The sequence below is a fragment of the Mytilinidion resinicola genome (genome assembly GCF_010093595.1).
Source record: "Mytilinidion resinicola strain CBS 304.34 unplaced genomic scaffold BDZ99scaffold_26, whole genome shotgun sequence".
NCBI lineage: Eukaryota > Fungi > Ascomycota > Dothideomycetes > Mytilinidiales > Mytilinidiaceae > Mytilinidion > Mytilinidion resinicola.
In genome coordinates this window covers 190,037-211,797 of record NW_022985462.1, presented here as the reverse complement: position 1 = coordinate 211,797, position 21,761 = coordinate 190,037, and the positions used below count along the sequence as shown (strand labels likewise).

General features: G+C 52.3%; 11 protein-coding genes across 11 annotated transcripts; 6 read left to right on the top strand and 5 right to left on the bottom strand.

The window, feature by feature from the left end:
• Positions 1-228: 228 nt before the first annotated feature.
• BDZ99DRAFT_453211 (uncharacterized protein) lies at positions 229-1,184 on the bottom strand (the record flags this gene model as incomplete). The annotated part of the gene is made up of 2 exons (XM_033718318.1): positions 940-1,184; positions 229-777 (listed from the first exon to the last, which is right to left on the bottom strand). Exons 1-2 carry the CDS (start codon positions 1,138-1,140, stop codon positions 229-231), a joined length of 750 nt encoding a protein of 249 aa, XP_033570489.1. The 5' UTR covers positions 1,141-1,184.
• A 395-nt stretch (positions 1,185-1,579) lies between these two features.
• Positions 1,580-3,116, top strand: BDZ99DRAFT_426919 (uncharacterized protein; the record flags this gene model as incomplete). Its single annotated transcript, XM_033717136.1, has 2 exons — positions 1,580-1,626; positions 1,680-3,116. The coding sequence occupies 2 exons, from the start codon at positions 1,580-1,582 to the stop codon at positions 3,061-3,063; spliced, it is 1,431 nt and encodes a 476-aa protein (XP_033570488.1). The 3' UTR covers positions 3,064-3,116.
• A 71-nt stretch (positions 3,117-3,187) lies between these two features.
• BDZ99DRAFT_453206 (uncharacterized protein) lies at positions 3,188-4,669 on the bottom strand. The gene is made up of 2 exons (XM_033718317.1): positions 4,373-4,669; positions 3,188-4,309 (listed from the first exon to the last, which is right to left on the bottom strand). The coding sequence occupies exons 1-2, from the start codon at positions 4,544-4,546 to the stop codon at positions 3,347-3,349; spliced, it is 1,137 nt and encodes a 378-aa protein (XP_033570487.1). The 5' UTR covers positions 4,547-4,669; the 3' UTR covers positions 3,188-3,346.
• A 2,735-nt stretch (positions 4,670-7,404) lies between these two features.
• On the top strand, positions 7,405-8,804 carry BDZ99DRAFT_468072 (uncharacterized protein). Its single transcript, XM_033721161.1, has one exon. The coding sequence runs from the start codon at positions 7,521-7,523 to the stop codon at positions 8,397-8,399; it is 879 nt and encodes a 292-aa protein (XP_033570486.1). The 5' UTR covers positions 7,405-7,520; the 3' UTR covers positions 8,400-8,804.
• On the top strand, positions 8,674-10,790 carry BDZ99DRAFT_491604 (amidase; the record flags this gene model as incomplete). Its single annotated transcript, XM_033723110.1, has 4 exons — positions 8,674-8,753; positions 9,114-9,257; positions 9,391-9,705; positions 9,830-10,790. 4 exons carry the CDS (start codon positions 8,674-8,676, stop codon positions 10,788-10,790), a joined length of 1,500 nt encoding a protein of 499 aa, XP_033570485.1.
• Positions 10,791-11,027: 237 nt separating this feature from the next.
• On the bottom strand, positions 11,028-12,112 carry BDZ99DRAFT_576012 (uncharacterized protein; the record flags this gene model as incomplete). The annotated part of the gene is made up of 7 exons (XM_033728527.1): positions 11,028-11,142; positions 11,193-11,462; positions 11,516-11,585; positions 11,642-11,709; positions 11,794-11,807; positions 11,878-11,913; positions 11,964-12,112. 7 exons carry the CDS (start codon positions 12,110-12,112, stop codon positions 11,111-11,113), a joined length of 639 nt encoding a protein of 212 aa, XP_033570484.1. The 3' UTR covers positions 11,028-11,110.
• Positions 12,113-12,287: 175 nt separating this feature from the next.
• On the top strand, positions 12,288-13,040 carry BDZ99DRAFT_353028 (uncharacterized protein; the record flags this gene model as incomplete). Its single annotated transcript, XM_033714549.1, has 1 exon — positions 12,288-13,040. A coding segment is annotated over one exon (753 nt), but the record flags the coding sequence as incomplete, so codon positions are not given.
• Positions 13,041-13,183: 143 nt separating this feature from the next.
• On the top strand, positions 13,184-13,964 carry BDZ99DRAFT_166154 (uncharacterized protein). The gene is made up of 2 exons (XM_033712915.1): positions 13,184-13,460; positions 13,573-13,964. Exons 1-2 carry the CDS (start codon positions 13,292-13,294, stop codon positions 13,824-13,826), a joined length of 423 nt encoding a protein of 140 aa, XP_033570482.1. The 5' UTR covers positions 13,184-13,291; the 3' UTR covers positions 13,827-13,964.
• Positions 13,965-14,101: 137 nt separating this feature from the next.
• BDZ99DRAFT_399377 (uncharacterized protein) lies at positions 14,102-15,420 on the top strand (the record flags this gene model as incomplete). The annotated part of the gene is made up of 6 exons (XM_033716131.1): positions 14,102-14,226; positions 14,279-14,329; positions 14,385-14,481; positions 14,532-14,893; positions 14,958-15,219; positions 15,298-15,420. 6 exons carry the CDS (start codon positions 14,102-14,104, stop codon positions 15,418-15,420), a joined length of 1,020 nt encoding a protein of 339 aa, XP_033570481.1.
• A 2,918-nt stretch (positions 15,421-18,338) lies between these two features.
• Positions 18,339-19,593, bottom strand: BDZ99DRAFT_576008 (uncharacterized protein; the record flags this gene model as incomplete). The annotated part of the gene is made up of 4 exons (XM_033728526.1): positions 19,543-19,593; positions 18,967-19,492; positions 18,805-18,911; positions 18,339-18,731 (listed from the first exon to the last, which is right to left on the bottom strand). The coding sequence occupies exons 2-4, from the start codon at positions 19,187-19,189 to the stop codon at positions 18,339-18,341; spliced, it is 723 nt and encodes a 240-aa protein (XP_033570480.1). The 5' UTR covers positions 19,190-19,492; positions 19,543-19,593.
• Positions 19,594-19,766: 173 nt separating this feature from the next.
• BDZ99DRAFT_503144 (mannose-6-phosphate isomeras-like protein) lies at positions 19,767-21,268 on the bottom strand. Its single transcript, XM_033723943.1, has 3 exons — positions 21,080-21,268; positions 20,835-21,024; positions 19,767-20,787 (listed from the first exon to the last, which is right to left on the bottom strand). The coding sequence occupies exons 1-3, from the start codon at positions 21,223-21,225 to the stop codon at positions 19,900-19,902; spliced, it is 1,224 nt and encodes a 407-aa protein (XP_033570479.1). The 5' UTR covers positions 21,226-21,268; the 3' UTR covers positions 19,767-19,899.
• Between the last annotated feature and the right edge of the window lie 493 nt (positions 21,269-21,761).

Below are 21,761 nucleotides of genomic sequence, written 5' to 3'. Positions count from 1 at the left end.
AGTCGCATACGGGGATACAGAGGGCAGGTTAAGTAGGTGAGAGAGTCGATGTTGAAGTTCGCGATTGGGCTTGCGCGATGGCTCGGTAAAAGCCGCTGAGGTCCACATGTGAGGTCTGCAGAAGAACACGCAGTCACGCAGTGTTTAGATATGTGTTGCAAACGGTGGTACAAGTTTTACATTTGGAGTTTATCCAGTTTCTGGCCCCCTTTTCTCAATGCCATAGTACTACATGATTCGCTCAGCAATTGGCCGCGGCTCTTCCCACGCAGCATGACCAGGTCCCTCATCCACTAGCGGAATATCATCGATGCTGTCGCTCACAGCGACCTGGTTTCTCCATCTTGACTTCCACTTAGGCACATCGCCCCGTTCTGCCTTGCCAACACCCATATCTCGCCATTTCTTCGGAGGCCTGACTCCCAGATCCACCAGATTGCTCCAAATAGTCTCGCCCCGTTTCTCCCATCTCCGCATTCTGTCTTCGTACTCCTCATCCGAAGGCCTCCAGTTGCTCTTCAGTATCCGTCGAATAGCCTCTGGGGAAATTTTGAAATGTTCAGCCAACACCGGCGTCGTGAACTTGTCTGGTGCTTGTTTATGCAGATGTCGAATACTGTCCATAGTATCAGGCGATAGCTTCTTGCGCGGACTCCACTTCTCGCCTCCGAACTTCTTCTGCAGAGCGGCCTTGTTTATCATCCATGGCTCCTTTTCCACTGGCTCCTCCGCCTTTGCCGGTCTGCCTGATGAACCCGCCTCCTTAGCTGCCCTCGCCTTGGCCTTTTTCCGCTCTTTCTGCTCTGGGCTAAATTTACTACGCTGTGGTGTATTTGAAGGAGGGCTTTGGGAGGTAGCTTTTGACCCGGCGGAATCAGCGTTTTGAAGTGTAAAAGCATCTGAGTACTCTGCATTTTTAGTCGTTGGAGGAGTCGTGACAGGCGCAGGTATCGGATCAGATCGTATGGAGAGATTGGGAATTGAGTCGTCGCGGCGGATCCATTGAGTGCCGGCGCTGAAATGTCGTGTGGTCGGAAAGTTTAGATGTAGGGACGAGCGAAGGGTTGCGCTGGTGTCGATACCAGCTGCTCCCCGAAGGAACAGCTCCAGAGTACGCCTGGAGCAGTTCGAGCACGCCATACGTAGATGCTGATGTGGTGGAATAATGAACAGTGAGTATACACATCTTACAGGAGAAGTTCACAAAAAGTTGTAGCAACGGAAGGTGAAATGGCCCGAGCGCAGTGCCAAGAAGCCTTTTTGCCACCGCCCGTCGTGGACGGGACTTCAACACCACTGACCAGCAAAGCCAAAGTATATCGACTTCCTTTACTCTACAGTAATGTATCTGACCGGAGACCTCCACATGAAGCCGGTGGCCCACATCGATGCATGTCCTGCAGGCCGGGCATGTGCCATATCTGCCAGGGGTCTCCTCTTCTCCACCAAAGGGCCCTCGGCACCACATGACGCTATAGACTGCTATCTATGAACAAATCGTTCCTCTTTTCCTTCTCTCTTCATTTCATTAATTTCTTTTCCTCTTTGCGCTTTTATTCCTGTAGTTTTCAAGCATAATATGGCTATTCCAAATCCGTTTCGGCGCACAACGGAGAATACACGATAGTACGTTATCTCTGCATCTGATTTGTCAACAAATGTAGGCTGATCAACTTCAGTTGTTGGGGATATAGGTTTGAGTGGACTGATGACCATTTGACGTCTAGGCAGACTGAGCCTCTCAAATACTCATACGACGTCCTGGCAGAGGAGTGCCTCAATCGTCTGAATGTACTGTACCCGCCGGAGAGCGCCGCTTTGCCACGCAGCAACAGTCTTGAGACTACAAAGCAGACGAAAGGGGAGAAGTCAGAAGAGCCTGCTATTCCTCGTAGAGACCTTTATGCTTTACTGAGAGACCACCATGAGGAGGACCCAAAACTAAGCGAACTGTGGACCGAAGTCAACAATGTCCCAGACTGGGTGGACTGGGCTCAGATCGAACGAGGCCAAGATGTCTTTTACCGTTACGGTGGTCCTGCACTCACTGGCCTTACATACCAGAGTTTGCTTGGGGGCATGGGAGCAGCTAGAGTCGTAGAGACTCTTGCTAGAACTGGTGGTTTCTCACCAAAGGTCGCTCGGGGGCGACTGTTCGAGACGACCCAGCATATTCTGCAGTGCACTAGGTCACTCCAGTCAATGCAGCCTGGGGGCGAAGGCTGGGCGTCTTCTATTCGCGTTAGATTGCTGCACTGCGCCGTCCGGCAACGCATCATGAAGCTTGCCGACCAACGACCCGAATACTACAACGTCAAAGAATGGGGCATTCCTGTCAATGATCTTGATCAAATGGCCACTATCGGTACTTTCAGCGCAACACTGATCTGGCTGAGCTTTCCCCGTCAGGGAATCTTCTTATCACAACAGGAGATCGTTGACTACATCGCGTTGTGGCGTTACATTGGCTACATTCTCGGATGCCCTACAGAATACTTCGAGACACCCGCCAAGGCCAAAGCCATCATGGAGACTCTACTTTATAACGAAGTCAATCCATCAGACATGTCCAAAATCCTAGCGAATAACATCATCACAAGTCTCGAGAACTCGCCCCCAACATACGTCTCAGCAGAAATGCTGATTGCCAGCGCTCGTTGGCTCAACGGCAATGCCCTTGCCGACCGACTGGGGCTTCCGCGTGTATCAATATATTACTGGGGCCTCATGGCTGGCCAGTGCATGTTCTTCATTTTCATGTGCTATATGTACAGATCGATTCCGTATCTCGATCGAAGGAACGTCAAGAGACTCAAGAAGCTCTTTTACGCGATCATTGTGGAGAGTAAGTATGGTCTTGCGGGCATTGAGACCGTGTTCGACTTCAAGTATGTTCCACAGTTCACAACGATTACGGAAATGGGAAACTTTGGAGCAAATGGCCGACATGTCGGTGCTGAGGCAAGAAATTTGAGGACTCTTCTCATCTTCACTGGCCTTTTTGGTGTTGGGACTTACTATTCCCTCAAGATTGGATCTTCTCTTTTAGCAAAGATTTTCTAGCGTTACTTGTCACACGAACGTTTCGATACGGTTCGATGCTAGAGGTTATCACCGAGGTGCGAGATATCCAAGAAGCGCATGCCACTTTCTCAATGTCACGACTTTCGAGTTCACTCGTAGCGTTCTGTCGCATTTCTCCTTGTAGCATGATCTGTCTATTATTACGCGTCGTTATCAAGTTGCATGTGGGTATTTGATATCATGTTACTTTTAAGGTCATCGCGAATCAACATGCCTGAACATCCCAAACGCCGTCGCTATGCATACAACGCGTAAGAAGTAATCACGTCGCCGAACTACTCGTGTCAAAATCCTTAACCGTCTCCGTCTCAAACGTCACCTCCGTCGTCCTCGTAATCTGCCCATCCTTCTGCAAGATTGTCTCCTGGCTCTGCGTTTCCACATCGCCCCTCTTCTTCTGCTTGACTACGTCCAGCTCATGCGCAGCCTGACTCGTAACCCCGAACGTGCCGCTCTTCTGTGTCCCGTACGGATTGCTCTTCTGGTTGTTGCCAAAATTGATATACCCACTCCGGCTCTTCTGCTCGCTGGACCGACCGCCGCTGCTCGACACCAGCTTCAGCTTGCGCAAGATCTTCTCGAACAGGGCCTTCAGGCACGGCACACACAGCGCAATGATGCTCATCTCCTGCTCCAGATAGCCCCACATGTACAGATCGACCATCTTATACAGCGTATCGCCGCCATTCGTGTACGTCTTCACCAGCGTCAGCTTGACGATGCCGGCGGCCGTCGCAAAGAGGCCCATGCCCATCAGCGTGCACAGCACGACCTTCTGCCGCAGCGGCAGGTTCATCTTGCTGATGAAGGTCAAGGGCAGGAACGTGAAGATGAAGTCGGTGACGATGGACACGGCGCCGTTGACGTACAGCGCGATCTGCGTCGACAGCGGGCCCCAGCAGTTGTCCGAGGCCTTGGGCGCCCACATGCCGGAGAGCGGGCGGCATTGCAGCAGGACGACGAACATGAAGGCCGTCGTGGACACGAGCTGGATGCCGATGATGATGTAGAGGAAGATGCGCCAGGCTTTGGAGCGCATGATGCGCAGCAGCATGCAGGCCATGCTGATCTTGCCCAGGCCGACGCTCCACGCCCAGAGGGGTTGCACGGCGAAGAGGAGGTGCGCGGCGCGTTGTTGGTCTTCTAGGGAGACGTAGAAGTTGTGGCGGCCCATGCCGAAGTCGACGGCGCGAGCCGTGAGGGCCCAGATGATTATCATGAGGAACTGGGGAGGGGGTGGTGAGTTGTGTGTTCTTTGTGTTGAGGATTTTTGGAGGGTGAAGCTTACCATTGATAGTGAGGCTGTTAGGTCGTCCATTCCTAGTCGTCTGGTGGGGAAGAGACGAGTGTACATGCGAGCGATATAGAGAAGGATATCCAACGCAAGGAACGCAGCGGTAGGGCCCAAGAACCTGTGGGCGATGGAGACATCGGGGCCCGGCGCCCCAGCTGGTATGGCCATTATAGAAAGAAGAGATAGGTCTATGAAAGAGGGAGAGGGGGTTTCAAGATGTATGAATTTGGGACAAGCTCGTGATTCTCAAGGTCTCCGACAAGGGACCGGGGCAACAAGGCTGAAAAAATGTCGAAATGATATTTCGAATAACAGCAGGGCATTAGTACACATTATGTAGGGCCCCGTGAGGGTCGCCTCCCAATAGCCGGGTACCTGCCATGTGGTAGGGCGGCCAGTGCAGCTCGTACCGCCTCCACACGATCGCAAGTCGAGGGAGCCCTGCCTGATCCATTTGGAAAGTGGATCTGAAGCCGTAAGGTGTTCCTGTCAGAAAGTTCAGCATCTGGACCACTTAGCGCCGCGATCATGTGTGCTTCTGGTGTCAGCATTGCGGAGTCACTGCCTATCATAGGTCTGTCCGTCATAGACGTCGCTAGACCCTTTAGCGTACAGGATCGGGAGAACTCCTGCATCGCTTGGGAGCGTTGAGAACGCCGTCGGAAGCGGAGGGGTTCCCCGCCTGGCTGAATGGTGAAGACACCACAGCAGCCCTTGTCTGAAGCCCTTGGCAACTCCGCAGCCTGCGCAGCTAGGGGCGGAAGGATTATCTGCATGGTTTCACCCTGCGGTGCGTTTTCTGTGACGTTAAAAGGCGCGTTGTGCTTTGCAGACGCGCACACCATCGAACTCTAATCGCGTCTGTGAGCTGTTTTCTTGGTGGAGACCGTGTCTAGTCTTTGCAACGCTATGTGTCACAGGGCTCAGCAGCATCCATTGCGTCCATGTGGGCTGATGGCAGTTAAGTGTGGGATTCCCCAACACTGACTAAAGGTTTAGAGGTAGTTTACGGAATCGTCGGCGGCACACGTCTCCGCACGCATCGCCCGGTGGCATCTCGGTCCAAAGGGGCGCGGAGAATCGCGATGCGACCCTGCGCGGATCTGGTCGGGCTCCGAGTTGTGGCGTCGATTTTTCTGGGGATCCATCGTCATGGCTGGCCGTCAATTGAAATAGTGTCCGCGAGCTCCGGCAGGACGCATGCTCCCTTCTCCTGGCCCTCTTAGTTTCTGCGATGATTTGCCGCTAAAGTGTCGTAGCCCAGCGCCATGTGGCTGCTCTCGGGACCTGCACTGGGGTCGACGGTAGGGCGAGAACGCCCGACACCAAGACCAGCGGGACTCGTGTTCCTGTTCCAGCTTCTCCTCCTCTCTAGCTCTTCAATGTGAAAGGGCCCAGAACCGACGGCTGCGCTCGAAAAGCGCGAGTCATGGGAGGTCAAAAGCATCTTCTTGACCTCGACCTTGCACCAATAAAGTGGCTTCAGAAGCGGGAATGAGGGGTAGCGTTCCACGTGCTGACGATCCTGAAAAATTATGCAACGTAACAACGTTCCGCCCGCAAAGGCAGAGAGCATGGGAAATAACGAAAGGGTGACTGTCTTCCGAATGAAGCTTTCTCCACGTCGTCATATGCAGTCGTAATCCCAACTCTAACTTTCTACAGGCAAAACTCTATTTTTGCAAGCGTCGTTGGCTCCCTATCGAAGAGGCAGGTCTGAAGGTCGGCTTGTGGGGTTTGGAAGACGAATGTTCAGCCTCACGAAGCATAACGTCGTGTCTGTAGGTTCAGTTTACCAGCAGTGCTCGCTGAAACTGCTGTCAGATTCAGCTCACAGCTGCCCTGTGACCAGGCGTCTGCTTTGCCGCTGAGCCGATCACAGGAGCAAGAGCGAGAAGTCACGGCGAACCCTGCGAGTCTGCACGGCTTCCTGGTCGGGATCGCAGTGCAGCCTGCAGGATTACGCACCAAGCTTTGTGCATCAATGCTGTCGCTTCGGAATGTACAGTATGTACTCCAGGATGTGATCCAAGGACTTTGGGTGATGGCGTAGCCATGTGCTTCGGCAACCTTGTTTGAACTTCCTATTGCCGCGTATAGACGAAAAGGAGGTAGTGGCCTTGTTCTGTCCATTCCATACCTACCCGTTTGGGCGGGGAAAAAGTGGCACTCTCAAGCAGTTCAACACCGTCTGAGGCGACCCGGAGAGCTATCAGGCTTGCCAAAGCTGGTATTTCACGAATAGCAATCACATACTAGAGGCCCTCAAACAGTGCTAAATAAGCGTACATAAGCACAGAAATAGTGAGCCCATGCCTTAGGATAGGAAGTTTGAAATTAGAACCACGGACTTGTAAACTACCACTTTCGATTAACATTCATCAAGCACGCTGTCTAATACATGCACCTGTCTACCACTGCTTGAAGCGCTTCAACGAGTTTCTACCTAGTCTAGAGTGAAAAGCTTCTATCCCAATTATATTTCTGAAAATGCATCAAGGCACTCCAAGCAGAGGCACACGCGCACACCCATGTAGTATAAAATACCACCTTTTTCATGCCCCGTGCCGTATAGTTCCCCGTCGCGCGCCTCTCTCTCGCACCTCCAAAGCACGTACGCAAGAGCACTCGGTCTCACAGGCAACCCGATGCCCCGACAACTAGTTGTGAGAATGATGGAGCAACCGTGTGAGTGCTCCTAGAACAAGACTTGGGAATCAGCGTGTCGGTGAGAGTCTTCGGAGCTACTATATACCGAAGAACTTCATATGCGGTACTGAAGCGAATTAGAGATGGGAATCCTACCTATCAGCGCTATAAGAAAATAGGTAAAGAATGACGCTAGGTTCTTCTGCACCTATCGCCTTTTAGCGGAACGACTTTGCGCCGCTCCTGCAAATCTGGACAACGACTTTCGTATTGGAGAATGGCCTGACTGGTGCAAGAGGGAGGAAAGAGCCCGGCTAACTTCCTCGGTACTAACGTCGTCCGAGGCCTGTTGTATTGCCGTTATCGCCGGATGCGAGGTGGGGACCGCATGCGAAGCCACACATCAACATATTGACGCACTCCATCTTTATAAACTCCACCCTCGCCGCGAAAGGTTTCGCCACCCACCCAATTGGCCTGTCATCTACCCACCATGTCCTGTCCCGACTGTTTCAGAGGCGGCGCAGCCAAAGGCGAGCCCAAAGGTACACTCACCCCCCTCTACGGCATCAACACCTACGTCGCAGCTCCTCCCTCCGAGTCAACCTCTAAATCTACCATCCTCTTCCTCACCGACGCCTTCGGTCTCAAGTTGCTCAACAACAAGCTCCTCGCCGACGACTACGCCCTCCGCACTGGCCATCGCGTCCTAGTCCCAGACATCATCCCCGGCCATGGTGTGGAGCCCGCCGTCATTGTCCACATGGACAATGTGATGGCGCCAGTGAAATGGTGGGATCTTCTTGGACAACTATCGCGAATCTGGGCAGGTATCAACGCGGCGAGCCACTTCATCCCGTTCATGCTCAAAGCGGCTCCCGACAAACCCGCCATCTTCAAGAGCGAACTCGAATATGCGCGCAAGCTGAAGGCAGACATCCCACCGGGCGGCAAGCTCGGCGTCTGTGGATTCTGCTGGGGTGGATACGGCAGCACAAACCTCTGCGTGGAGCCGGCGGTAGAAGGAGGCTCGGAACGGTTGATCGATGCGCAGTTCTGCGCGCATCCGTCTGCCCTCAAGGGCCCGGAACAGGTCGTGGCCGCCGTTACCACTTACAAGGTGCCATACTCGCTGGCGCACGCAGAACTCGACTTCAACTGGTCGACGGCGAAGATGGATGCTGCTGAGGCTGAGCTGAAGGAGAAGTATGGTGCGACAGGAAATGGAGACAACGGCTACAACTACGAGTTCGTCACGTACAAGGGCTGTGTCCATGGATTTGCAGCGAGGGCGAGACCCGGAACGGTCGATGAGAAAGGCGCCGATGATGCGAAGGAGCAAGCGATCAGGTGGTTCTCTAAGTGGCTTTAGATGGACCTTTAAGGCGTATGAAAGGTTCAAAGTCTTGGGCTGTTCGATTTCAAATATTTGAGGTTTGCCAGTAAGATATCCGGATTATGATGTATGTAGTCAAGGGCGTAGCGTTATGTTGGTGGCATACTATTTACCGCCCATTCAAGTTCCCTTTTTTAAAAGAAATATTGAAAAACCGCCGTGCAACAGAGACATTCGCACATTTAGGTCCATTCTAGCTTATCATACAATATCTTTACAGTTATAGCTTCAAGTTGAATGAAGAGCTTCTATGGCTTCAAAGACTTCCGAGGGGGAATTGATGTACGCTACTGATCCCATATTTTCAAGGCGGTTCGATGCATTGGAAAGGTAAAAATTCTCTGAAAGCAAGGCCCAAAACACAGCATCATGACTTATGCCTAGCCTCTTAAAACTTTCCCAAAATCCTTTCTCGTGACATCAGGCGAGCTACTGGGGTGATGCTGATAGGAACCTTATCGGCTCGTGGAGCTCCCCGCTGCATCATGCCACCATCTCAGCACTGACCAAACAAAGCAAGCAGCTCGCGTGTTATATCAATTGCACTCCCCATGGAATTCTGAATCCAGTGAACTCTATCAGAATGGCGATACTTGGGGTGAAGCTTTCTACAGCAGCTTTTCGCGTGGCGGGGAGGAGCTGTTCTCGTCTCGGAGCTGTGCGCTCCAACTTAAGACCAATTTCATGCAGGGCATTCTCGAGCTCTCCGCGATGGCAGCTACATACGAAGGAAATGAACGAGGAAACTCTTTCGAGCCTGAAAGTGAATCAGAGCAGGCTCATGGAGGATATCCATTTCACGTCCCAGTGGGGTGAAGGGCAGAAGTGGGGAAGGTGAGGGATGGCTTTCGTTATAATTTCTCAAACTTCAAATGTTGCATGATTTCTTATTTCAAATCTCGATTTTCAATGCGCTTTTTCATACGCATTCTCAATGCAGATACGACCATGAAGTTGACCATCCCAGTGCATCTACCGAAACAGGCATGTCTCGTCTATCCCTTTCGGACGCGGACAAGAAAGCTCGAGACTGGTTCGTCCAAGCGACGCAAGCTCTTGGATGCAACACGACAATCGATGAAATGGGCAACATCTTTGCTGTTCGACCTGGCATACGGAACGATGGTCCTCCAACTTTTGTGGGCTCCCATCTAGACACACAGCCAACAGGCGGCCGATACGACGGCATCCTCGGCGTCACCGCAGGCGTGGAAATGCTCAGAGTTCTTGCAGACAACTGGGTGGAAACCGAGTATCCTGTTGGGGTTGTCAATTGGACAAAGTATGTATTTTCTCATTACACTCGAGCACATTTCCCTCATCACATCAAGAGCCCCTGAACTCTTAATATATACCCCGTGCTCTATCCATTGCCCCCAAAACTACACCACTAAATCCCTCCCCAGCGAAGAAGGCGCCCGCTTCCCCATCTCCATGGTCTCCTCTGGCGTTTGGTCCGGCCACATCCCCCTCTCCACCGCCCACTCCCTCCGCGAAGTGCACCCCGGCACCGCCACCCTCTCCTCGGAGCTCTCCCGCATCGGCTACCTAGGCACCGTCCCCGCCTCCCACAACGCCGTCCCCATGGCCGCCCACTTCGAGCTCCACATCGAGCAAGGCCCCCTCCTCGAGTCCACGTCGCGCAAAATCGGCATCGTCAAAGGCGTCCAAGCCTACCGCTGGTACACCGTCACCGTCACGGGCCAAGATTGCCACACCGGCACGACGGATTTCGAGAACCGGGCGGATGCGCTGCTCGCGGCGGCGAAGATGATACTGCATTCGCATCGATTGGCGACGGCGAGGGGGGCGCTGGCGTCGACGGGGATTCTGAATCTCAAGCCCGGGAGCACGAATACGGTGCCCGGGAGCGTGCGATTTAGTCTTGATATCCGCGCGCCGGCGGATAGTACGGTTGATATGCTGGAGGCGGATGTGCTGGCTGATTTCGCGAGGATCGCGGCGGGGGAGGAGGTGGATGGGATCAGTGATGGGTGCACGCCTGGCCGACCGTGTGAGGTGAGTTTTACGACGGATAGCGTGTCGCCCGCTGTGAAGTTCCATCCGGACTGCATCCACGCGGTAACGGAGGCCGCGGGGTCGGCGTTGGGGCCGGAGGCGGAGAAGTTAACGATGGAGATGGTGAGTGGAGCTGGGCATGATAGCGTGTATACGTCGAAGCGGGTGCCGACGAGTATGATCTTCGTGCCGTGTAGGGATGGGATTAGCCACAATCCGAGGGAGTATACGAGTCCGGAGGATTGTGCGTTGGGGGCTCAGGTGTTGCTGCAGGCTGTGCTAAGATATGATCGAATGAGGGCGGAGAGAAGGCTTACGTGGAACACTGGTTGGCAGGTTGGTGCTTAAGTAGATCTTTCCGGGGCTTTGGGGGTGTCTATCAAGGTGCATGTCTGTATATAGAGTAGAGAATCGTCACCATTGATTCTGTGTTCACCATCAGTAGCACATCTCACGAAAAAGACATGATCATCAACGAGCATCAGCATCTGTATTGTTATGCCACGAATACATGTGATATCTCTTTGCAGTGTCAACTGCCCACTCGACCTATACGTCCCCGGCAATTTCTCTCACTCAGCCGAACACGCTACCGTCCGACCCAATCCCGAATTTTGAAAAGCAGAATGTTATGAGGTGTGAGTGATTAGGAGGCGAGAAGTAGTCCACTACGAAGGTGGGGGGCCACCGCGGCCACGGCCTTGAAGAAATTAGCACGTAGTCAGATATCTGATTGATAGTTGGACGTACCGAAGCCACCACGGAAATCGGGCCTGTACTCTCCCGGCGCACCTCCCTCCTTTCCGCCCTCGCCAGCATCACGACGTCTGTAGCCACCCTCACGGTCGCCACGGGGGCCACCACGTCCACCGGGACGGGGACGTTCGTCACCACCCATCATGCCGCGCGGCGGAGCGTGCGAGCGTTGCTGCTTGATGTGCGTCTGGGGCACGATCTCAGCGGGGAGGTGGAGCCATTCGCGGAGGTAATCGAGACCCTCGGGAGTGAGGGTGTAGTAGTCTAGTCCTATCAGTATCTCCGGTTTCCGATTCGCCTTGCTCGAGGGTTCATACAGTATTGCCACGAGAACTGGGTCTTGACGTAGCCGCGCGAGTTCAGCGACTGCATGGCCTTGATCACGAACTGCCACCGCGCATCAATATTATGGTCCGGGTCGAATGGGTAGCGTCGTTTCTTACGAGGTTCTTTGTGTCGATTTCGCCATGCTTGGGCAGGTAGAAATTCTTCTGCGCGACGAGTACGCCCTCTGTTGGTGACCGTGTGTCAGCCTATCCTTCTTGAAATCACAGCATTGCGCTGGATGATATTATGATTGTCCAGAATTACATACCACGGAAGAGGTACCTATGAACGTGTTAGCGGAGCTGTTTGCTATCATATGGAATTGAGGTTCGAATTTCAGAGGGGGACATACTCGTGGATCTTCTTGCGATCGGCCTTGGGGATGAGCCTAACAATCCATCAGCTTTGTTTCCGTCTTCAGATGAAGGTATATCCTACATCTTGGCGGTCCTTGAGGAATTGTTGGAGAGATCCGGTCGTGATGTCGTCGCTGCGGAGTTGAAGCTGAATTTGAGAATCCATAGAAGTGCGATGGTCCGTGCGGCCTTGGCAAAATTTAACCGAATGACCAGCCTCACCTTCGCCATCTCGTTCTCCGCCTCCTCCATTCATAACCCTTACACATCAAAAAGCAACACTCACTCGCTCAGATACACTATTAACGAGGCTCAACCATCTCACGTTCGGGAGAAGTGTCTCGCACAAAGCGCCTTTGTCATTAGTTTCGTAGATCTCTACCGACACTCATCCAACATGGCGCAAATCAACATCCTCCTCACCTCATTCCCTGGTCTCGACCTCCCTTCAACGCTCTCCTTTCCCATAGACGCTTCTAGCACCATTAGCGACCTCGCTGCTACATTGTTGGAACGGATACCCCAGGTCGCGAACAACCGTCTGATCCTCACCACCACCTCCAACAAGCAACTATTGCCACACTCTTCAGAACCGCTCACATCACTTCTATCATCCCCCGACGATGCCTTCATTCCGCTGCGTCTGTCCGCTCCTCTTTGTGGAGGAAAAGGTGGATTCGGCTCCCAGCTCCGTGCCGCTGGTGGTCGCATGTCATCGCGAAAGAAGCGCAGCCAGGGCGAGAATAATGGATCCTCTCGAAACCTCGACGGCCGCAGGCTACGTACTGTGACCGAGGCAAAGGCGCTGGCTGAGTACCTAGCCGTCAAGCCGGATATGGACAAGAAGGAGCGAGAGGAGAAGATGAAGCGTTGGGAAGCTATCGTTGACGCAGCGGACCGAAAGGAGGACGAGATACGGAGCGGCAAGACTGCTCGGTTGGATGGCAAGTGGGTTGAGGACAAGGAGGAGGCAGAGCAGAAGACGAGAGATGCAGTTATTGCTGCATACAAGGCTGGGGAGATCAAGAACGCCTTGGCCGAGAAGGAGAGCGACACTTCTGGCGCAGGATCTGAGGGAAGTGAGGGGAGTGAGAGCGAGGGAATGGGGGATGTTCAAGCGACAGGCTCCAAGGCAGCAGAAAAGCGGCAAGCGAGGTCATTCTTTGGCTGGGACGAAGACGACGAATTCATGAGCGAAAGCGACGAAGAAGAGGTTGACGACACAATCACGGAAGAAGTTCAATCCAAAGGAAAAGGGAAAGCCAAGGCGTAGCTGTTTCCTGGCTATATCAAGCTTAACATCATTAGGAGTCTGGCGTTTTGGCATGGAGTTTTACTTGAATACCCTTGGGAAAGGTTGGGTTTGAAGTTGGTTAGCTGACTATATCAGAGTCGACCTTTGACGCTTCGATGGAATACAAAGTTGAGATTACAATACAGCTATCCCACTCCTCGATATTGTATCCACAGTGTGATGATCCAGACATCACCAATGACTCAACCCAGACATTGGTTTCTAGCCTTCGCAAGGTTTCCATCTCATCACTGTCGATAACCGTCTCGGGCTCCAACTGCTTTGGTGAGCACTTCACACACTCTAATGTTCCCAGTGTTGACATCATTCCGCGAAGTGTGTTGTTGAGAAGATCGACAGCACTGCATAGCAAAGTGGGTGCTTATCAGCGCTTCAGTATTCGCACTAGCACTGTGGCACCTTTCCTATCGCTCCCAAAAGTCGGGTAGTGACGTCAAATCTGTTTCTATCTCATGCTTCTCCGGAAATCCGCACCACTGTGATGGGAATTGCTTGAGATTCTACACAAGATCGATGGCAGATTGCCGTGATCCTTTGCAGGGGTGCTTCCACATAGTATCTACTTCGGGAACAATACAGGAGGTTTATCACCAGCCAGTAATACCATCTGGAAATTATCTCCACGCTTGACCTTATGAAATTCTGAATTCCCATCGGATCTAATATGGAGATCTGCTCGATGCGATCGTCCCCGGTGCAGTACAAAGCATGTTTTGATTCGTTCGGTAGACTACTGGAGCACGTACCCGTGGAGGCCTTCTCCAGAATATATGCAGTACTCAAATCAGGCTCACAGACATGCGTCTTAATAAACCTTCGTTCTTTTCTTCCAATGTTTCCCAGTTTGCGTCCTCCAAAAGTATTGCCTCAATTCGCGAAACAGACACTGAGCGTAATCTCATAGAATGGATGCATTCACAACTCAGCAAACGGTCGAGCTATGCTCTCGCATAGGCACAAAGAAGGCTCATATGAGGCTTGACAAGTTGTTCGTCAACTCGTGTATGGCCGGGCCGTTACTTGGATTCGGGTAAGTGAGTTCTATCTATGTCTTGCGACCAACCTGCTTACTTTGGTTCCAGATGTGCAGTCTTGACCAGTACGAATGCTTCTCCATGGTACCAGGCAAACGCGTAAGCCATTCTAGACCTTTGGCGAAGATCAAAATTCGATGACTGATTTATGTAGTCCCGGGTTGATTCGCACCTTGGGAGCACTACTCTTTCCCGTCGGCCTAGTGATGATCGTACTAACCGGCGCGGACCTTTTCACGAGCAACGTCATGGTATGATAGCCCTTCGATCATCCTTAAACGCTCGTATCTCACAAGCATAGTTCATGACAGTCGCCTACCTCCACCGCCGTGTCTCCATCATTGACGTCCTCAAAATTTGGGTCATCTCTTTCTTCGGCAACCTCGGCGGCATGCTCTTCTTCATGGCCATCATCACCGGCTACGGCGGCCTCTTTTCCGAAACTCCAGGCTATACCGAAGCCGCGATCAATCTCGCAGTCCAAAAGGCGCAAAATCCGCAATGGCACCAGATCTTCTTGCGAGCCATCGCGGCGAACTGGCTCGTCTGTCTTGCTGTCTTCCTGAGTATTAGCAGTCGTGAGATCATGAGTAAGATTACGGCGATCTGGTGGCCTACGGCGACGTTCGTGGCTTGTGCTTTTGATCATGTTGTTGCGAACATGTACGCGTCATCTCTTTCCTCAGATTTGTACCGCGAAAGAAATTAGTTCTGATGCCACAACTAGGTACTTCGTCCCCATGGGCATCTGGGAAGGCGCCCCAATGAGCGTCGGCTACTACATCTGGAAATCCCTCATCCCCACCACTCTGGGAAACATAGTCGGCGGCGCCGTCTTCGTTGGCCTACCATACTGGTACCTCTATCTCACCGGCGAAGGCGACGTCGAGGTCGACTTCAACATTGGAAATATCGAGACGGCGCTTGAAGCGGGTGGGCCTATGCGGCGGAGCAGCAACAGGCAGCAGGTTGTCACTGCTGGAAATCAGGTCAACGGTGCTGGTGTTGGTAGCGATCATGATACCGTAATCGAGGGCGAGGACCCGGAGGTGAAGAAGGGTGTACAGGCGAAGGATCCTAATTGGCTCCCGCATAGCTCGGGGCATATGCAGAGTGGGCTTGCGAAGGAGCTGAGTTCGGAGAAGTATCGGCAGACGCATTCGGAGAGGGAGGGGGCGGGTAATGTTTGAGTTGAGGTGGGTGTTTCTTGGAGTCTATTTTTCTTGACAGGTTGGTCAACCGAAAATATGATAAAATCATCGTTTACTCAGCGAGGGAAAACCATCAGAACACACGATGAGATTTAAGTATACAAATTCAATTACTTGAGAACTGAGGTAACAGTGGAAGCGTCTCGATTATTTGTCCTGCGTCTAATTTGTTGAAAAGCTGACGGGAAATAGTCAAGAAGAGATGCGATGAGTGAATGAAAGTGCGGCTACTATTGCCAAGCTATCACCGCTGTGTCAACCCTGGTCCTCAATTGTGGGGAGCGGCATCGCTCGCTATGCAAGCTTTCACTTCTGGACATACTCGGGGCCTGGTGCATAGCGCCGGGTGGAATCGCGTTTTTCTCAAAGGGAACGCAATGAAGGTCCAGGTAGGTCAAGGTAAGGCTGGAACTTGCGCCTCAATATGCATGGTCAAAGACATATGGCACTACTGACGCTGTCGTGTGATCAACGTTCAGGACGGCGTGGTGGAAGATCTGTGTTCACGATGCTGCCGGCGCGTACGACCTGTGTGCTGAGACTCGACGACGTGTCTGTTTCCGCAACGGGAGTTTGGGCCAAGAGCGGAACATAAGTTCGATTCGCATGGCTCCAGGTTGCTGACGATTTCAAACATGCATACAAGCACCTCCCTTGTGCCGTCTCTGCACGCTGTGGCTGCAGGTCAGTAGACGGGTGGGTGGCGTGTGCTGCGTGGGAGCCATGGAGAAAAGCGGCAACAGGCCGTACTGTCTGTGCTCAGGTGTGAGGCATCGAGCAGGCAACCAGCCACTTCGAAGTTTTAGAGCGTGATGCGAAGGTCGCGGATACTTATAGTTACTCCTGACCGGATCAGATTAGTCACCAAAGCGATGAGCCGCACGACCCAACCGCCCCCGATCAACGACGGTGTGAAGGCGCTATTGTACGCAGAAAAGCAATCTTCCAAGATTTCAGCCCTTGGAATGCTGCGCACAGACGATAAAGTGACCTCGGGGGCAGTTTATCGTCTGTGCGCATCAACTGTCCTCCAGGACTATTGGACTGTACGGTGGTGCGGCTTACCGCTCCGGCAGCGTCCCGTAGCGTCGAGCCTCGGATTTCATAGGGACCAGCGTGCACAGGACTGGTGGACTGCCGGCTGGTGAACTGCGGGTCTGACAGGGGGGCCACGACGATCAAAGACTATCCGAGGATGCGTGGGGGATGAACGCGGTTAGTTAGCCGTTTGCTTGCTTCGAGGCCGGGTAGGGTGGCAGGGCCGGACGCCTCAGCGGGTGTCCGCGCCTACAGGAATGTAAGTTAAGGGATTTGGATGCAACGACATTAAAGCTATTCCGGCAACGCCCCAGCCAGACACTACATTACAAGTACCTTACACTCTGAATCTTGCGTTGTGCCAATCAGGCCTCCTAGATCGGCTTTCTACACGGAATCTTACACTAACATTACACTGAAAGCTACCAACCCACATACAGCTGTTCACCGCTCGCATAAACGGCTTATACTTCTACCTGCTCCCTGCGCATCGGGGCCGTCGTGGCGCTGCTTTTGGTCGGCTTCTGGCTGTGCAACCCTAAGATGAATCGCACTCATTGGCCTCAGCATTCCTTCTGCCGTGACAAGCTCGTAAAAGAAGCCATCGCCACGTTTCTTCTCACATGAGATATAGCGTGCTGCCATCTGGGCGTCCGCACTCAATGTGCTGGGCCAGATCCTTGATGGTCAAGCTCTTGAGCCCTTTATAAGAGTTGCCCCCCAAGGCAGTCAAGATGCTTCGTCTTAAACAAGCCGAGCATATTATTCCTTTCCTAAACACTCATACGCGGGACTTGCTTGACTGATCATTTTCAAAATTATTCCAGAGACATCCCGGCACTCTAGAACAGCTCTATTAGGCTATCATGGAGTCCCAAACCCCCATCAGCACTGGCCGTCATAATGGAGTTGATGACCACTCATCGTACGAATTCTATTCACTCACCACACTTCTCTACTATATTCTCATACCTGTATATCATCGTCGTTTGGTCCTTGTCTTCACCAGAACTCCTCTGACTTGGCGACTCTATTTCGTGCGGTGCTTGTGTTCTTCCGTCGTTTCCCGAATGCATTCTCACCTCTTTCTGCTTGCGCCGAGACATAAGGGCACTGGCTAACACGCTCACAGATCGGAGGCCAACTGCCCAAGCTCCCTTCATACCACCGACTCACATCACCGTGGTAACACTCCACCGTCCACTCCAGCTCCACTACCTACTCCAACTCAATCTCAAGTCGACTCCAAGAACCAACCCTCCCCTCTCACTCAAGCCAACCTCGACAAACACAACACGTCTACACCCCATGGCCCTTCTCAAGAATCTATCGACCGAAAGGAAAAGATCTTAGAAGCCGCTAAAAAGTTAGGCTTCGAGCAAGAGCTGGCTCGCCATGCCCTGCCTAGTCAACATGATGGCAAGACGCCCATGGAGTTCTGGAGCACCTTATAACTCTCAATCATGTTCATGCTGGACGATGCCATGACTGTATCACGTAAGTGCCTCCAAACTTTTATAAAATTAGTTCAACATTGTTCTCTGACTTGGCTTAGGAACTACACGGTGCTACGTTCTTTGCTACGCTATAGAGTTGGGATGGAAAAGCTCATGGGATAGATGCTCGATTACTTTCGCTTGGAGACACATCATAGCACGGCATACCGCACAATACATTCGCTACTTCGCTACTTCGCTACTCTACACCTTCTCCAGTCTATAGTCTTATAGGACAAACCACCACTCCCCAACCCTTCACATGTCAACATTCATCCCACTAAAGTGACCAAAGACCTCTCCCTTCCCCAGTCCCCCTTCCCCTCTCCGCCTTCCCCTCTGCCACCCCCTCTCCCCATCCCCCTACTCCTGATCCAAGACACAACACAACCCCTCCACCCCCCAGCTCAACCCCCCCAACACCCCCGCCACGGCCACGGCCAATCCCGCCATCGTCCCCACATCCATCTTCTCCAGAACCGGATACGGTGGGATCCCATTCTTGCTCCAACACAGCCACAGCCACGCCCCATAGCCCCCCAAAAACGTCCCAAAGACACCTAGCGCGCGCAGTGGCGAGGGGGCGTACCGTCTCGGTGTGAAGTTGATCACATCTGCGAGCACGAAGAGAGCGGGGAGGAGGTGAAAGCCGATGTCTTTCTTTAGCGGGGCGAAGGGGGCGATGGTAGTGTCTTTTAGAACCGCCGGGCGGAGGAGGTAGAGCGGCCAGTAGGTTGCTGTTATCAAGAGGGAGAGCTGGGAGTAGGGATGTTAGTGAGTTGGGTGGGGGAAAAGGGGAGTGTGATTAAGAAGGGGATGGGAAGCGTACCGGCGTGGCGAGGAACAGGATGCGCGCTTTTAGGGATTGGATCAGACGGGGGGCGTTGAGGATTTCGAGGGCGCCGAGGACGGAGGCGGCGGCTGCGAGGACGAGGGCTGGATTATGGGTCAGTGTATATCCGTGAGTTTGTTGGAGAGGCGACGTTCATACTTATGTTTGTCAGGAACTGATAGTGGCCTCCGAATCCCTGGTTTATCTTGTTCGGGTGGGAGTATAGGTGCTCGAAGCTGATCGCGTACGAGATCAGTGCGACGAAGCGCAGCTGGATGGCCGCAAAGTTGGGACGTCGACGTGGCTGCGGTGGTTTGGCTGGAGTGTGGAGTTCGGAGGAGGGACGAGCTCGGGATGGCGCGGTTCGCTTTTTGGCTGGCATTTTGAGCTGGACCTTAAGGCCGCTTTGAAGTGTTGGGAAAAGTCTTGAAGAAGAGGACTTCAAAAAATTTTGTGTGATGAGATAGGAGATGAGGGAATAAATAAATAGGGGAGAAATCGGAACGAGGAAGTGTCGGATATTTTCTAGTATTGATCTAAAAGGCTAGATTTTTGGAGGCGCTTGTTCAATCTTTTTGATTTTTAGATGCATACGTCTTACGACTTCAAATTGATGGATTGACAGCCTGAACGATACAGAAATCCTAAAGGGATGGACGATATTCAAGAGTTGAAGGGTAAGACTCTATGTATCAGATGAGAAAGTAGGTTTTAATCAGCGTTGATGGTACTCACTGGCTGTACTTTGATTCACTAAGCTGGGCTGTGAAATGTCGTATGTCTTGGAAGATTGCTGTTGATGAAGTGTGGTGATAAGGAACGAACAACGGTCTGATCGGATAATAACACGCTAGTCCGATTACGGTAAGTCCGATATGCTCCATATTTGAACCTCCCCTCTATCGCGCCACACGAAGTTGCACGGAAAGAATAGCAAGACTGAAATGTCATAATTCAACAGCTTCTTGGCGGCATTCTGAGTGATACCCTTCATATTGAATGTGGTCGAACTGCCATCCCAGGTGCTTATATATCAATTCGATATAGATACAACCATCTTATACTTCACGAGGCCAACCTGTTCCCATCTACCTACTCCGCAAACGCAGTAAAGATTTGGAGGCCCTTCTTTGCTACAAAGTCCATCTCTGTTCCCACTCCCACGAAGAAAATGTATCCCTCCTTAACCTCATAACTCTTCCCATTCGCCTCCAGCATCCCCTCGCCTTGCGTACAGATAAATATGCTCGGGCCTTCTATCGCTTCAATGTGCTCTTGCTCTCCGTCTCCCAGCTCCGTCGCTAGGATGCTGAACTCGCTCAATGGCGGTGAGTACAGCTTGGTCTTCCCGTTCTTGCTCTTACTGAATTTCTCGTCGGCGAGAATGGCCTCATCCGCAGCATGAGGTGTAAACGTCAAGCACGAACAGAAGGTCTCTGCGGAGTTTCGGTCGCCGCGAGGGCAGAATCCTGTATTGAGGACGTTGTTGCTGCGTGCCATACACTCGATGATCGTGCCAGAGAGGTAAGCGTGGATGCCATCGGCTGGGATGTAGATGCATTGGCCGGGTTTCAGGGTTATGTAGTTCATTGTGATAAGCGCGACGATGATGCCTGGGTCGGTTTGGTCATATTGCTCCGCTAGACGTGGGATCATGTCTGGGATGTATGTTTCTTCCCCGAAGGAGTCACGGGGAATATTGAGGAGCGCAGCAGTCGTTTTGGAGATATCCTCGTCCGACGCCATGAGCATCGTCTTGACTACGTGCTTGAGGGTCTGGTCATCGAATCTTGGCTTTTTGATAAGTGGCATGTAAGGCTGGAGAGGTGCGAGTTGCATGAGACTTTCGATATCTTTCAGGGGCTTGAAACCAACAAACGCTTCGAAGTCGGAGAGGGCGAGAGCGATCTCAGGTTTGTGATTAGGATCGGTGAATTGAGACGGATCGCGGGAGTGAAGCTCAGCGGCTAGGCTTTTGTTCTGGATCTGGGTTAGAAGCTGAGAAGTAAAGAGCATGACAGACGTACTGGGTGCAGCTGTAGTGGAAGTGCTTTCGCGATGGAGAGGACTTTGGGAAGATATGGAAGCTTCGTATGACCGAATTTCTTGGGTATACTTCGCCCAATAAGTTCTGTGGAATTGGCATCGAGGACATCCTGGAGATCCTCTCCTGTTTTGAGGACGTAAGATGGAAGCTCCGGGTATGTGCCCATCCACCTATAACTCCATCAGCATTTGCACATCTCAGCCACGGTTATCGGGAACCACCCACATCTCAGAGTATGGTTTGTTTTCATCTATCTTGAAATCCGTTCCCGGAGTTTTGGCACAGAGACGTGCGGCAAAGGATTCGGAGCCTTTTTGTCCCCAGGGGTACTCATTGCAGCTGCACTTCAATTGAATTACTTTTTCGACCATTTTGATGTTGAAGGATTGAAGTAGATAATGGTTCGATATGAATAAGAATTGGAGAACTAGAAATATACTGTAAAGAAGGGCACCTAATAGCCATCGGAAATAACAATGCCACAATGCCGTCTGCTGTGACGGCAGGTAACGTCATCAGTGATAAGTCGATCAACCGCCGATTTGCCATGTGCTCGGCACCTGTTCCGCGGGTTCCAGATATAGATTTAGGCCTATCCCGACCGTACCTTTGTACCTGGGTACTGGAGACTATACACTTTTCACTGCCGCTGTGAAAGTTCGTGAAAGAGGACGCTGTGGTGTTGTCGAACGGGCGTTAATGCGAGTAGAATGCTATGTTCAATACTCTAAACGCCATTCGTCCAATCGCAACACGCTCGTGGCTATGGTAGACAACCATGAGGACATGGCGAATAGGGTCAATACAGTACGCCTAATTGGAGATACCGTCCAAGGTTCAGAGTAGTCCCGCGAGGAGTCTAGCCACGCCGAGACCTGCCAGCACCCATGGCTTGTCAGCAGACGCG